Source organism: Bos javanicus, chromosome 15, assembly GCF_032452875.1.
Source record: "Bos javanicus breed banteng chromosome 15, ARS-OSU_banteng_1.0, whole genome shotgun sequence".
Taxonomy (NCBI): domain Eukaryota; kingdom Metazoa; phylum Chordata; class Mammalia; order Artiodactyla; family Bovidae; genus Bos; species Bos javanicus.
The window spans coordinates 24,770,087-24,786,382 of record NC_083882.1 but is presented as its reverse complement, the minus strand read 5'-3'; the positions used below and the strand labels follow the sequence as shown (position 1 = coordinate 24,786,382).

General features: G+C 48.2%; 1 protein-coding gene across 4 annotated transcripts in view; it reads right to left on the bottom strand.

Moving 5' to 3' along the window:
* ZBTB16 (zinc finger and BTB domain containing 16) overlaps positions 1 to 16,296 on the bottom strand; it is a 204,807-nt gene that overhangs the window by 66,583 nt on the left and 121,928 nt on the right. For all 4 annotated transcript variants that reach the window (XM_061440362.1, XM_061440361.1, XM_061440365.1 and 1 more), the window contains exon 4: positions 3,977 to 4,063. In XM_061440362.1, the coding sequence (XP_061296346.1) occupies positions 3,977 to 4,063 (87 nt within the window). The remainder of the gene's footprint in view (positions 1 to 3,976; positions 4,064 to 16,296) is intronic.

Sequence of the window (16,296 nt, the reverse complement as noted above, 5' to 3'; positions counted from 1 at the left end):
AGTTGACCTTTTGCATCAGGTGGCCAAAGTACTTGGAACTAATATTCTTTTCTGAAAAATGTCGGTCACTTTCAAGTCCTCACTAACTTAATAAATCCTGGAAAGGCGTTAGTCCTAAGACACCTCCTGGTTTTCAAAGCCCAATCAATACCAAACTCTAAAAACAGGTTGCAATGTCATTTACACCACCGAATTACACACTTTAAAGTTAAAATGGCAAATTTATATATCTTTTATGACAGTCTTAAAAATACACTAATATATCAAAAACTACAGAACTGGATCCTTTAAACATGTGACCAGGATGTGAATTACATCTCACTAAAGTTGTCTGAAAAACAACATAGGGAGCACGTCTGCGTTGCTCACTGCGGTGTCCCAGTGGGTGCCAGGTACACAGAAGGTGCTCAATAAATGTGTGGGGGTCCTGTCTGTGAACAACACCCCCATCTGCTCACCTGGCAGGGACTCAGTCTCTTGCCCTGGCCCTGGCAGTTAGGGCAGCTTGCTCCCTGCTGCTGCAAATTTAATCTGGACAGACAGAATTAAGCTGCTTTGCAAAGCTGGCTCAGAGTTCGGTGTCCTCAGCCCCCAGTTGGAATTCTCAGAGCAGGATTCTCAGTTACACGTATGGTCCAGAGGCAACAAGAAATAGCCGGGAGTCTGGGAGACATGCATCCTTCCCTGGCTTTTAAGAAAACCAGCTCTGAGATCCTGGGCAAAATCTTCTGGCCAAGTCCCCTTCTCTAGAACCGAGCCAGGGAGACTCTGACTGGGCTCACAGCTCACCTAGAAAGTTCTGCTTAATGCCACAGGTCAGGGCAACACCAGCCCAGAGTGCATGATACCAGGACTATGACATATGTCTTCCACATGGAGAGGCTGATTTTGAGGGGCAGGAAGACAAGAAAATACTGATGGCGATCACAAACAGCAGCAGCAGCTGACTGGTCTTCCTTCTTCCCTTCCGGCCCCAGAAGCAGCTCAGGGGCCTGCTTTCACGGAGGGCTGCCACCAGTCCCTCTTTCCCTGTGTGTCCGTCAGTCTCCACGAAGAGAGGGAATCTGCTCTTCCATCCTTCGAACCTGGGGTTGACCTGTGCCTGCTGAGAGCAATGAACGATGGTGGAAGTGATGCTACGTGCTTCCAGCCTGCCTTTTAAGAAGGCTGGCAGTTTCTGCTTCCTGACTCTTGGAACCCTGAGTGACAGGTCCAGGCTGCTCTGCTGCAGAGAGAGGCCACTGGGAGGAGGACTGGGAGGCAGATACGAGAGGGAGGGCGCCATCGTGGACACCCAGGCCCACACACCACCCAATGCAACCATGCGAGAGACCCCAAGTGAAAACTGCTCAGCTGAGCACAGTCACCTATAGAAACGTCTGATACGTTAACACAGTGTGGCTTTACTCTACTGTTAGAGCGGTTTTCCTTGCATACCAATTGGTAACAAACACTCCTGCGGTCAATTATCAACACCGGAACTGGGGTGATATTTTAAACCCATAAATCAAGTCATGTCGTCCTCCATTCAACACCCTCCAATGGACTGTTTAGCCCATTTTCTACAAATGTTTGCATAGGTGTGTGTGTGTGCACAATGCGTGTGTATTACTGAGTCATAATTCATATACCATATGATACACCATTCACGCTTTTCAAGGACAAAGTCAGTACTTTTTAATGTATTCAGAGATGCATAACCATCACCACATTTTAGAACATTTTAATCACCCCAAAAAGAAACTCCATACCCATTAGCATTTACCATGTCCTCCCAAACCTCCCAGCCCCTAACTAATTTACTTTCTGTCTGGAGATTCGCCTATTCTGGATGTTTCATATAAGCAGAATCATACAACACATGGCCTTTGTGACTGGATTCTTCCACTGAGCATAATGTTTTTAGGATTCCTCTTTAAAATGTTTAGAATGTATCAGCATTTCATTCCTTTTTATAGATGAGTAATACTCCATTGATGGATAAACTACATTCTGTGTATCCATTCATCAGCAGGTAGACACTGAGTTATGTCTACCTTTTTGGCTATTATAAAAATGCTGTTAAGAACACTTATGTGCAAGTTTTGGCTATTATAAAAATGCCGTTAAGAACAACTTATGTGCAAGTTTTTGTGTAGATATATGTTTTCATATACACAGGAGTGGAATTCCTGGGTCAGAGTACCTGTTTACCTTTTTGAGGAACTGCCTGTTTTCCAGGGCTGTACCATTTTACACTCCCAACAGCAGTGTACGAGGGTCCTGATTTTTCCACAATCTCAACAACACTTCTCACTGCCTGCATTTTTACTAAGCTACATCTTGGTGGGTGTAAAGCATTTAGTATCTCATTGTGATTTTGATTTGTAGTTCCCCGATGGCTAATGATGTCAAGCATCTTTTCATGCGCTCAATGACTATTTGTTTCTTTTGGAGACATGTCTATTCAGTCAGATCCTCTGCACAGTTTTTGCTTGGGTTATCTGTATTTTTATCAGAGTCCTAAGAGTTCCTGATACTTTCAAACTGAAGGTTTCTAATCAGATGTATGATTCGCAAATATTTTATCCTCCCCTCCCCAACCCCAACCATGGACTCTTGGCACATACAGAATAAAATCTAAATTCCGTGCCAGGATTGAGAGACCCACCTGATTTCTGACCTCATCTCCCACCACTCTCTGCACCTCACTGCCTGCCCCCTACCACCACACTGCTCTTCCACGAACCTGTCAAATTCAACCCACGTGCAGGAGTGTGTGTTCCCTTTACTCAGATCTTCTTCCCTGAAAACTTTAAGTAACTATCTCGCTTTCCAACTTTACGGCTGGGCTCAGATGTCACCCTCTCAGAGAAGACTGACCATCTGATCTAAAATACCCCTTTCCTCCCTTATCCTGCTATATTTTTTCTCACTCGTGCTTATTACAGCCTGGCATTATTACCACACAATCATGTGCCTATTGCCCTACTGGAATCTCAGTTCCATGAAGAATGCTATCTGTCTCATATGTTACTAGACCTTAAAGACCCCAACAGTTCCCAGCATGTTACAGGAACTCAATAAATATTTATTAAATTAAACACATCTACTACTATTTATCGAACACTTATCATGAGCCAAGCATTCCCCTAAATGCTCCAAATAAAATATCTTATTTAATCCCCCCAACAAATCTATGCTACATGGTAGATGCTAGTGTTACCCTACTTTTCCAACAGGTGAGGAAACCCAAATTAAGAGAGCTTAAGTAACTGATTCATGGCTCCACAAACAGTAAATGGCAGTGTCAGGATCAAACCAGTACCATTCCTGTCCCCACTACTCACTTCAGCAAGTCACTTACCCTCCTTTGAATCTCAGTTTCCTTATCCATGACATGGAAGTAGCTTTCTACTTTATAGAGTTATGGAAAAATTGGCTAACTGAGATCAGGTAAAGCACCAAGAACAGGGCCTGGCATGTTGTGAATGCTCAGTAAGCATGAGCTACAATGATGAAGATGACGCCAAGTACCATGATGAGATGACGCTGATGCTATGAAATCAATGGTTTGAGATCACAGCAATATCACTGTTGGATAATACTGTTCACATGCACGCCTGTGGACAGACTGCTTTCTTTTAGACAATGACTAGACTCTTGCAGACGGAGGGACAGCCCACTGGGCCGCACAAGGGCTTCAGAGTTAGACAACATCACTGACTTTCTAAAGCCTCTGAAAGTACCATCATCTCCATGAAGATGGGCTCCAAGTGGCCTATTAGAGACAGAGACCTTGGCCTGAACCAGGGCAGCTGTTCTTCTGGGGCAAAGCCACACTTATAAGTTCCTGCCCTGCCAGCTCCACCAGCAAGGGTAGCTGAAGATGGCACAAACCACCCCACTCACAGCTCCCCAGGGAAACAAGGGCCAAGATACTCACGTCCATGCACCATCACAAGGGAGACGCTGGAGGATGGGGTCACTCACTCACCAGTATGGGTCTGCCTGTGCGTCTCCAGGGCTTCCTCCTTCGAGAACTGGGCACCACACTGATCGCAGACAAAGGCTTTGGCACCCGCTGAAACAAAGGGGAGGTGACACTTATTATTATTATTATTATTAAGAGTGACACTGCATTAGGAAAAGGGGTCCTGGGCTAAAATCGTGCAGGTGGACCCTGGGGGAAGGGGCTGAACACCTGTGAAAATCTCAAGTCAGGGATAACCCATGGCCCCAGAGCCAGCCTGGCCCCACCTCCAAGATGTGATCACCCACCCAACTGAGCTCCCAAATGCCCCCACCGAGGGCTCTCCCAGACGGAAGCGGGAACAGAACCAGAACAGCCATAACAAACAGCGAAGGGATCCGGGAGAGATGTGCAAGAAGAAGGGGTATCCTGAGGGGCTGGAACCCAGTGAGGGATGGAAAGGAGTCCCTGATAGTGTGAGGGGAAACGTGCCCTGCTGCCCAGACTATACGGGGGAAAAAGAAACTGCTGACACATCAGTACCTGGATAATTCCCTAACTGGGTACGCCCGGGGGCTTCCCTGGTGGCTCAGATTTGCTAAAGAATCTGCCTGCAATGCAGGAGACCCAGGTTCCATCCCTGTGTCAGGAAGAGCCCCTGGAGAAGGAAATGGCAACTCACTCCAAGAGTCTTGCCTGGGAAATCTCATGAACAGAGGAGCCTGTGGGCTACAGTCCATGGGACTGCAGAAAGTTGGACACATCTGAGCAACTAACACTTCCACTTTCTGTGTGTCTAAAACCAAACTGTCGGGACTTTCCTGGTGGTCTGGTGTCTAGGCTTCCAATGCAGGGTGCTGGGGTTCAGTCCCTGGTCAAAGAACTAGATCCCACATGCCACAACTAAGAGTTAGAATGTCTCAAAGAAGTTCGAAGGTCTGCAGCTAAGGCCTGGAGCAGCCAAATAAATAAACGTAGATATTTTTAAAAAGTCAAACCAAACCACACCTACCAAAAAATAAACTTAAAATATTTAACTGTCTACCCCCCAGGCACCACCGGCAGCTAACGATTTAAAATCTCTGAATGACTCTCCTTCAGAATAAAGTCCACAGTCCACGGGGTAACTCACAAAGCCCTTTCACGCTTCTCTCTCCTGCTTCTTCTCTCGCTCCTCATCCTCGTTCCCTGGTCTCCAGCCCTCCTGAGAAGCTCTGGTCCCCCTGGAGGAGCCCCGCACTTCCACACTGTGAGCTCTCTGAGCATCCTTCTGCATCGCCTCTGGCTCTGACAGTCCACCCCTCTCTCCAGCCCCACAGTACATCATTATCACGCCTCAGCTCCAACCCTTGCCCCGGGTCTGGTGACGGGGCCCCTCTCCAGGCTCCCACAGCACTCTGTTTGTTCCAGGTTGCGGTCTCACCAGGCTCTCTCCTAAATGCCTGTGGACCCATCTCCAGCTCCCCAAGGGAGGAAGTAAGTCATGGCATGCACAGTTGTATCTGCCTAACACCCAGTGGGAATGAATGACTATACGTATCTGTGGAATAAACAAAATCAGTTCAGTGCAATTCAATTGGATCAGCTTTTTTGGAACCATTTTTACAAGCATCAAAATTAACAGGGCCACAATGTGATGATGACTTTCTACCACTTGCTAATGGCTTTCAAGGCTCTGTTACTTCATCTAGGGGGCACCTGTCACAAGCTTCGGCAGGTTTCCCTCCAAATGTCTTCTAGATGCATCTCGCCCCCTGCATGTTGATAACCACTGCACCTACTGAGGCCCTTGTGGGTCGTGCCCAGAACACTGGATGACTCGAGGAGGACTACCACACCACCAGCCACCCTCTGACCCACCAACAGAGGCAGGTTCCTGATTCCTCACACTTCCTTGCTCAAAAATATACAACGGCTCACAATTTGCACTGACTCTAAACTCCTCCTTGGGCGTCCCTGGTGGCTCAGCTGGTAAAGAATCTGCCTGGAATGCGGCAGACCTGGGTTGGATCCCTGGGTTGGGAAGATCCCCTGGAGAAGCGAATGGTTACCCACTCCAGTATTCTGGCCTGGAGAATTCCATGGACTCTGCAGTCCATGGGGTTGCAAAGAGTCGGACACGACTGAGCAACTTTCACTAAACTCCTCTACTTGGCTTTCAACGTGTTCCATCAGCTCACCTGGTCAGCTGTCCAGCTCCACTGGGAACTGTCCTTGCCAGCCCTCTCTGGGTGCCGCGGGGCCCTCCTGGGTCACGGTGACCGAGCAACGCCTCTCTTCATTCCTGTCCATTCCAGTCCTAGCCCATTTACAAGACCAAAGTACACATGTGCCAAACACGCCAGCCCCTCGTGGCTCTGCCCTTTCCAATCTGCTATCTGCTGCTGCGCTTTGCTCCTTTCGACGAGTCTGAGCACTTTTAAGTGTGCCTGTGTTTTAGGTTTGTACTGAAGTAGCGTGAGAGGCACAGCTATTTCTTTCACATATTTATAGCAGAAAGCAGTCTAGTGCTGTTTGCAAACCACCTCAGATGTCCTGGTGGGCTACAGTTCACGGGGTTGCAAGAGTCACACACGACTTAAGCAACTAAACAACAGAGCATATACCAGGCGTCAGGTGGGTATTTGGCATGTATCATTTCATTTACTCCTAACAAGCTTTTAAAGCACATAGTGTGATTACCCCCATTCAGCGGATGATTCAACTCAAGTCCACAGAGGTCGAGGAGCTTCCTCAACGTCACACAGCAGCTAACTGCAGCAGTGGACTTGAACACAGGCAGCCCGACTCTGTCAGAGCCTTTCCTCTGAACCCCTGTGCCCTTCAGCCTCCCTAGGGTTTCATCTGCAAAGATGCCTCATGAATATGAAGGTGGGCTCTAGACTTTCTCCCCCTACAAAAAAATCCAATGTATCCCTTTTATACCTCAAAGTTTTGTGTAAAATTCTAGTTAGGAGAAAAAAGTTCCACTGCTTTTCACTTCAGTCACTCAGTCGTGTCCAACTCTTCGCAAACCCATGAACCGCAGCAGACCTCCCTGTCCATCACCAACTCCTGGAGTCTACCCAAACTCATATCCATTGAGTAGGTGACGCCATCCAACCATCTCATCCTCTGTCAACCCCTTCTCCTCCTGCCCTCAATCTTTCCCAGCATCAGGATCTTTTCAAATGAGTCAGCTCTTCGCATCAGGTGGCCAAAGTATTGGAGTTTCAGCTTCAACATCAGTCCTTCCAATGAACACCCAGGACTGATCTCCTTTAGGATGGACTGGTTGGATCTTCTTGCAGTCCAAGGAACTCTCAAGAGTCTTCTCCAACACTACAGTTCAAAAGCTTCAATTCTTCGGTGCTCAGCTTTCTTTAGAGTCCAGCTCTCACATCCATACACGACCACTGGAAAAAACCATAGCCTTGACTAGACGGATCATTGTTAACAAAGTAATGTCTCTGCTTTTTAATATGCTGTCTAGGTTGGTCATAACTTTCCTTCCAAGGATAAGCGTCTTTTAATTTCATGGCTATAATCACCATCTGCAGTGATTTTGGAGCCCCAAAAAATAAAGTCAGCCACTGTTCCACATCTATTTGTCATGAAGTGATGGGACCAGATGCCATGATCTTAGTTTTCTGAATGTTGAGCTTTAAGCCAACTTTTTCACTCTCCTCTTTCACTCTCATCAAGAGGCTCTTTAGTTCTCCACTTTCTGCCATAAGGGTGATGTCATCTGCATATCTGAGGTTAGTGATATTTCTCCTGGCAATCTTGATTATAGCTTGTGCTTCTTCCAGCCCAGCATGCCTCATGATGTACTCTGCAGATAAGTTAAATGAGCAGGGTGACAATGTACAGCCTTGACGTACTCCTTTTCCTATTGTTGTTCCATGTCCAGTCTGTTGTTCCATGTTCAGTTCTAACTGTTGCTTCCTGACCTGCATATAGGTTTCTCAAGAGGCAGGTCAGGTGGTCTGGTATTCCCATCTCTTTAAGAAATTTCCCACAGTTTATTGTGATCCACACAGTCAAAGGCTTTGGCATAGTCAATAAAGCAGAAATAGATGTTTTTCTGGAACTCTCTTGCTCTTTCGATGATCCAGAGGATGTTGGCAATTTGATCTCTGGTTCCTCTGCCTTCTCTAAAACCAGCCTGAATATCTGGAAGTTCACAGTTCACGTATTGCTGAAGCCTGGCTTGGAGAATTTTGAGCATTACTTTACTAGCGTATGAGATGAATGCAATGTGTGGTAGTTTGAGCATTCTTTGGCATTGCCTTTCTTTGGAATTGGAATGAAAACTGACCTTTTCCAGTTCTGTGGCCACTGCTAAGTTTTCCAAATTTGCTGGCATATTGATTACAGCACTTTCACAGCCTCATCTTTCAGGATTTGAAATAGCTCAACTGGAATTCCATCACCTCCACTAGCTTTGTTCATAGTGATGCTTCCTAAGGCCCACTTGACTTCACATTCCAAGATGTCTGGCTCTCAGTGAGTGATCACACCATCATGATTATCTGGGTCATGAAGATTTTTTTTGTACAGTTCTTCTGTGTATTCTTGCCACCTTCTCTTAATATCTTCCGATTCTGTTAGGTCCATACCATTTCTGTCCTTTATTGAGCCCATCTTTGCATGAAATGTTGCCTTGGTATCTCTAATTTTCTTGAAGAGATGTCTAGTCTTTCCCATTCTATTCTTTTCCTCTATTTCTTTGCATTGATCGCTGAGGAAGACTTTCTTACCTCTCCGTGCTATTCTTTGGAACTCTGCATTCAAATGGATATATCTTTCCTTTTTTCCTTTGCTTTTCGCTTCTCTTCTTTTCACATCTATTTGTAAGGCCTCCTCAGACAGCCATTTTGCTTTTTTACATTTCTTTTTCTTGGGGATGGTATTGATCCCTGTCTCCTGTACAATGTCATGAACCTCTGTCCATAGTTCATCAGACATTGTATCAGACATAGTCCCTTAAATCTATTTCTCACTTCCACTGTATAATCATAAGGGATTTGATTTAGGTCATATCTGAATGGTCTTGTGGTTTCCCCTACTTTCTTCAATTTAGGTCTGAATTTGGCAATAAGGAGTTCATGATCTGAGCCACAGTCAGCTCCCAGTCTTGTTTTTGCTGACTGTATAGAGCTTCTCCATCTTTGGCTGCAAAGAATATAATCAATCTGATTTCGGCGTTGACCATCTGATGATGTCCATGTGTAGAGTCTTCTCTTGTGTTGTTGGACGAGGGTGTTTGCTATGACCCGTGCGTTCTCTTGGCAAAACTCTATTAGCCTTTGCCCTGCTTCATTCTGTACTCCAAGGCCAAATTTGCTTGTTACCCCAGGTGTTTCACTGCTTTGAGGTAATTTTAAAATCTTTGTTATTCAGTCCCTAAGCTGTGTCCAACTCTTTGCACTCCATAAACTGCAGCACTCCCGGCTTCCTTATCCTTCACTGTCTCCTACGGTTTGTTCAAACTCATGCCCATTGAGTCGGTGATGTCATCCAACCATATCATCCTCTGTCACCCTCTTCTCCTCTTGCCTTCAATCTTTCCCAGCAGCAGGGTCTTTTCCAATGAGTTGACTTCTGGCATCAGGTGACCAAAGTATTGGAGCTTCAGTTTCAGCATCAATCCTTCCAATGAATATTTAGGATTGATCTCCTTTAGGACTGACTGGTTTGATCTCCTTGCAGTCCAAGGGACTCTTAACAGTCTTCTCCAGCACCACAGTTAAAAAGCATCAATTCTTTGGTGCTCAGCCTTCTTTGTGATCCTCACGGTTCGTCCTCACACATGGACGAACTCTCACATTCATCCATGACTACTGGAAAAACTATAGCTGTGACTATATGGACCTCTGTCAGCAAAGTGATGTTTCTGCTTTTTAATATACTGTCTAGGTTTGTCATAGCTTTTCTTCCAAGGAGCAAGCGTCTTATAATTGTCTTAGAGTATTTAGCACACTAAGGGCGAGAATTCAGAATACAAGTTATACCAGTATAGACCTAAATACTAATAAACATTTAGGGCATTGATCTTGTCTACATTCCTGACAAGGGGCAGGATATACCCTCTATTAGGGGCCCAATGGAGAAGGCAATGGCACCCCACTCCAGTACTCTTGCCTGGAAAATCCCATGGATGGAGGAGCCTGGTAGGCTGCAGTCCATGGGGTCGCTAAGCGTCGGACATGACTGAGCGACTTCACTTTCCCTTTTCACTTTCATGCATTGGAGAAGGCAATGGCAACCCACTCCAGTGTTCTTGCCTGGAGAATCCCAGGGACGGGGGAGCCTGGTGGGCTGCCGTCTATGGGGTCGCACAGAGTCGGACACGACTGAAGCGACGCAGCAGCAGCAGCAGGGGCCCAATAAATATTACACAGCTGACTAAATAAATGAATGATAAAGTGCCCCAGGAAAAATATGAAATTACTTTTCCTTAAAGAGTTTCAAAAATAAATAGTGTCATTTGTCTTCAGTGGCTGAGTAGAATTTTGCCTCAAGGCAGGGAGAATACCATGATCCCCTCCGGGTATCCCTACAAGTTGCAGGGTGTCCTAAGGCCAAGCATCTGTAAGCGGCTTCAAGAGCTTCTAAGAAAGAGCCAGGGAACTTGATGGCAAAGCAGTCACCATGTGCATCCACCCTGGAGGCAGCCAGGCCACTTTTCATCCATTCATACAGGAAATGCAGCAAGTACCTCAAAGGGCAGAGGTGGGAAGCCTCGGAGCGGAGGAAACCATCCCCGCTTACAGTGAGAAACTCCCCCCAGCTCCAAATCATCAGCCAGCAGTGAATTTCTGCAGATCTGTAAGGAACTGGATTTTAACCCTAATTTTTGCTTTGATCCTACCAGTTCTCACAGCTCCCTAAAGGACTTACAGGTTTTGCTGGCCACGCCACGTGGCATGTGGGATCTTAGTTCCCTGACCAAGGACTGAACCTGTGCTCCCGGCAATGGACAGGTGGAGTGTCTTAACTATTAGACCACCAGAGAGGTCCCTTCCTGGGTCTCTAAAGAAGAAAGGGAAGGAGGGCCTCAGGAGGGAAGCAGGGGCTGGAAAGGGGAGGGCCCACCATTACCCTCGCCATGATGCTAGAGCCCTGCCTCTGGGTGAGGAGCCCACTCGGGCTGCAGCTTCAAAGGGCTGTGGTGATGAGGATTCTTAGAAAACAGCCCACCGTGTGGCTGCAGGAGCATCTGCTTTAATGACTGAGAAGCAGGGAGAGGCCAGGTAGGCAATCACGGGCCGGATGTGTGACATCGTAGAAGCCAGATGAAGATAAAGCATATGATACCACACGTGATCTTCGCAAGGGTAGCGGCTTGGCCCAGGCCTGACCACATCTGGCTGCCCTCAAAGTCCTCTGCCCTCCACCCCTTGCCTTGCCGAAGTCACAAACTGAGCTGAGTGTGTGAAAGTCCCCCATCCTCAGTGACTGTGGGTGACGACCCCCTCCCACGTGGATACCAAGGACATAGGCTCCCACGCCCGCCTCCACTCACGAAGCCTCTGTACTCCCCATCCCCACCCAGACTCCCTCCGCAAACACTAAGCCCAGGAGCAAGGGCAGGCAGTTACAGGATGTAAGAACCGGGTACAGGGAGGCAGAGAGCCCCCCCTCTCCCAAGGAGGTGTGTGCCTTTAAATTGTGTCTGTAATGGCTGGCTCAGAGGCAGAAATATTTGGCAGCCCTGAAATTAAAAGTGATAAATTTCCTCACCAAGCTTTGATCGATAATAGAGGCCTCATCTGTTAATCAATAGGACAGTCTCTGCCTGTTTACTGTGCATATGTTGTTTGCTGCTGCCTCCAGTGTGATGTCAGGTTTGCATTCAGAGCAACTCAAGTGTGCATAAACCACATGGCCATTCCCAAAATGCATTACGGTGACATCACCCAGCCACTAATACATTTATAAAGCATCAGGGCAAGGGGGTGGGCGGGAAGGTCCTGCCAGTTGAACACAATGGGCACGTAAGGACACAGCAGCATTTACAGCCCCCCAAAAAATTTCTTAGGGCTCATGCAGGGCAGGGCTCAGGGACAGACATTCCTTGCCATCCCCTCCCTACACAAAGGGGATGTTCTCTGGATGTCTGTTAAGTAGTTGCCAAGAGGGGGAATTATAGCACATGGAGAAAGAACACATCCTGGCCCTCAAGAAGCTTATATTCAAGAGGGGAAACACTGTTAAAAGTCAGGTAGATATAAAACAGGTGGCAATAAGCCATAAAGAGAGAACTAAATACGTGAAGAGGGCCAAAGAAGGCGGGGGCTGTTTTTATGCGATGAGCTGACATCTGAGGAGGTGAGCCCACAGTCTTAAGAAAGTCCGTTCCAGACAAAGGAAGAGCGAGGAGGCTGGCTGGTTGGCACGTGTCAGAGAGCGGAGAGGGACAGATAGGGTTTGAAACATAGGAGGACAAATTCAACAGCAAACAGGCAAAGCCACATGATGATCAAGCGGTCTAGACCCTCGCTGTTCCCCAGCTATTACAGATCAGGGTGGACCAGAGGAGAGAATGGCTTGATCCACAGCAGTGAGAACGGGTCCCAGGCCCGCCTCAGCCACGCCCCGCCATGGACCTCACACCCCTCATCACATCTCAACACACCTGCATCTCTGTCTGTAAAGTGGGAATGATCGGATCCATTTGCCTCACTTGAGGCTATGAGAACCCGAAGAGATCATGTAGTTAATGACAACAAATCTCTAGTTAATCACCAGGCACTCTGTGGACAGGAGATTACTGATGTTCTTTATACCTTGGCGGGTGGAAGGGGCACAGCAGAATGTGGTTAGGAGCGCAGGATTCAGATCGGACAGATCAGAGTTCAAATCCCAGCTAAGCAAATCACCAGCTGTGACCCTCGGCGAGTTGCCTAATCTCAGTGAGACTGTCGCTCCCTCTGTAAAATGGGAACAGCAAGAGACAGTCCCAAAGGGGCTGTAAGAAGCTGGGCAAAGTGCTGGGCCCCACGGGCCGGGGCAGAGCCACAGAACCGGTCAGTGACACTGACCACCAGCCCAGATGGGCTCGGGGCCAGGACTCCTTTCAAGAACTCCTTTGTGCGAAGTATGATTGATTTTACTGAAATTCAATGTACAGCTATTTGGGGGCCATTTATCTTTTGTAAAGTGAGCTCACATTTGTAAAGACATATTTCACTATAATCACACACACACACGCACACGCACACATGCCTTGTCGTGCTAATTTAAAAGGTGAGGGATTGTCTTGTTGAGGGAGCAGAGCAATCTATCAGAGGACCAACGTGTCAGTATTGACAGCTCTCTGTATCCTGCCCCCTTCCCCACACACCCCTGCAGCTTCTACATCGCTGCCCGAGGAGCTCCATTCACAGGTCTGGCTGCCTGCCGGACTCCTTTCCTCTCTCTGTCTCCCCAGCAGACTGCAAGCTCCATGAGAGCAGGCAGGGCTGGCATCTGGCTTGTCCTCTACTCCAGGGGCCCCCAACCTCTGGGATCTAATGTTTGATGATCTGAGGTGGAGCTGATGTAACAATAACAGAAATAAACTGCATAGTAAACGTAATCTGCTCAAATCATCCCCAAACGAGCTCCCCACCCCCCTGAATCATCCCCCAAAACTGGTCCTGGTGCCCAAAACGTTGGGGACCACCACTCTATTCCATCCCCAATTCTCTCCGCAGTACCTGACGCGTGGGTGGCGCTCACTAATTGCCCCATAAACAAAGAAACCCTCAGGCAGGTTCCTGGTTTGCAGAACTGGCCTGTGAAGGGGACACTGGGCACTCTGGGCACTGCCAGGCCATCCCCTAGGGGGTGGCAGAGTCCTTGGTCTACACGTGCTGGGCTGCCTGCTGTCCCTTTTTCAAAACTCAAGGACACGGTCTCCGCCTGGAACTCAGGCAGTGTGGAGGAAAGGGAATGGGAAACAGGAAGTGGAGCTGTCAGCTTCCCCTGGAGCAAGATGCCCCTCTCCTCTGCCCGCCCTCTGGCTCCCTGTCCAGCCGCCCAGGGCTCACTCCGCTGCAGCGAACAAGCAAGCCCTCCCTCCAGCCCACTCGGCAGCTTCTGATCAGCCCAGGTGGACCCTCCACAGGCTGGCAGAGATCTGCTGAGCACACCCACTCCTAGTCCAGACGCTGACTTTAGCTGAGAAAAATGGGGCTATGTTAGCCCCTCAATTGTGGCCGACTCTTTGGGGCCCCACAGATTGTAGCCTGCCAGGCTCCTCTGTCCATGGGATTCTCCAGGCAAGAATTCTGGAGTGGGTTGCCATTCCCTTCTCCAGGGGATCTTCCCGACCCAGGGATCCAACAGAAGGTTCCGGGGGCGGGGGTGGGGGGGCGGTGTTGCGGGTAGGAGGAGCCACCTGACCATTCTGAATTCTCCCCTTCCTCCCTGATGCCTCCAGAAAGTGAAACGAGGGCCAGAGGAAGGAGGAGGGCTCACAGCAGGTTAAGACTGGGTGAAAAGAAAGGAGGCAGTTGCCACAGCCCACATGGAGGCGGCCTCTGTGTGTGTGGGAGCCGCTTCACTCTGGGCTAAGGATCACCCCGACTCACAGGAATCAAAGGCGAGACATGCCAGAAAAGCACTTTGAAAACCATAAAGCTTTCTATCAATGCCCAGCATTCGAACAACAGAGCTGCAATCCAGTAGAAGCATGTCAGGCAGGCTGCCCACAGCCACCCTCCTCTCCTGCCACCCCCTCGGGCCGCTCCTCCTTGGCAAAGCACAGGGCCTTCTTGCCCAGAAATGGGGTTGGGGGTCCCGAGCACCTAAGGGAGGGGACGAGAAGGCACTGCACACAATCAGATGTGGCCTGGAGCCTCTCTGAAGCCAATAAGGCACAAGCCAATGATAAAAGGAAAAAATTTCAAAATCCCTTGTCTCCCAAAACTCTCCCACCCCCGTGCTAACAAGAAGGGGGCGGGGAGGGGGCAGGGAGGAACCAGTGAAAAAACACCTAACGTTTGCCAGCATCTAATGTTGAGTACTGTGTCCTTTTTCTTTTAATTCCTTGAGATTTTAAAATAAACATCTTGACTGTTCTGATGAGATATGCATGCCTGCTTACATAAGGAAGTACAGAGTGTACCAAAACAGCAGACCCAAAAAAAGCATAAGCTGTCAGAACAATGAGTACAGACTCCGGGCATTTTACAACGGGCCATGGTGTACAGTTTTATTTACAGTACCTCTTATCTGACAGAGAACAGTACACTGGCTGCCAATTCCAAAGGCCAGCACTGCATGTTCTTTCACTCAAGATGTGTACTCCCTAAGAGGAGCTGGAAAGCCTGCGCTCGCTCTCTCTCTAGCTCACTCACGCACTCTTTCACCTTTATCAACAAAACAAAAACTGATACAGAACCAGCATCTCTGTAAGAGACACAGATTTAGGGGAGAGGAAACAGGGAAGGCAGGTGGGCAGATGTGGGCTGCCCGGAAAACAACCAGCCCTATCGATTGGCTCAGGATATGGTTCAAGGGTAGTTCTCCGTGACAACCAAGTAGGAGAAAGGTCCTCCGGGCCTGGCCCAGCTTGCAAGATGGGGGTGGCAGGGTGAACTAATAACCCTGGGCCTCAATCAAAGGTAGGACTCAGAAAGTCACCAGGACAGACTCCCTGGCCAGGCGACAGAGATCACGGAATGACCGGGGATTCTGGGCGGCAGACTCTCCTGATCTCTAGACGTCAATTTCCCATCAATGCACTGCTAAGTGCCAAACACAGTGTCCCTCATCCCTATCACTCAGTTCTCAGCCCGGAGAGGCTTAGAAAAGCTCCTCTGTTACCACTTTTAACACCAGCAGATAACCCACTAGGCTTAGAAACACAGTCCATGGCCCATAGAAACACATACACTAAATACACAGCTGCATAGCAGGGAGAACCCTTGCTCTGGAATCAAAACACACACAGGTTCAAGTCCTGGGTTCTACCATTTCTAACTACCACCCCCTAGTAAGCTAATTATCTTCTCTGGACCTGTTTCTTCACCTGTAAAACTGGGCACAGAGTATCTACTTCATAGGGCTGACTGGTGACTCATTTAAATACTATATGTAAAGTCTTTACCACCATGCCCGGCATCCAGTAACTGCTCAATAAAAGCTGGTTGTCAAATTGACATCCTCGTCATTACCACTGCTTGCTCCTCTTCCCCCGGGGTCAGTGTCTGAGACCCACACAGACATCAAATGAATGTAATACACATCTCATAACATTTAAAACATTCTTACCACCCCAGACCAAAGAACAAGAGAAACAAAGGAGGAGAGACTCCCTCTCTGGTCCAGTCTCTAGGAGACTTTCTCTGGGGAGTGGAAGATAAAGGCAG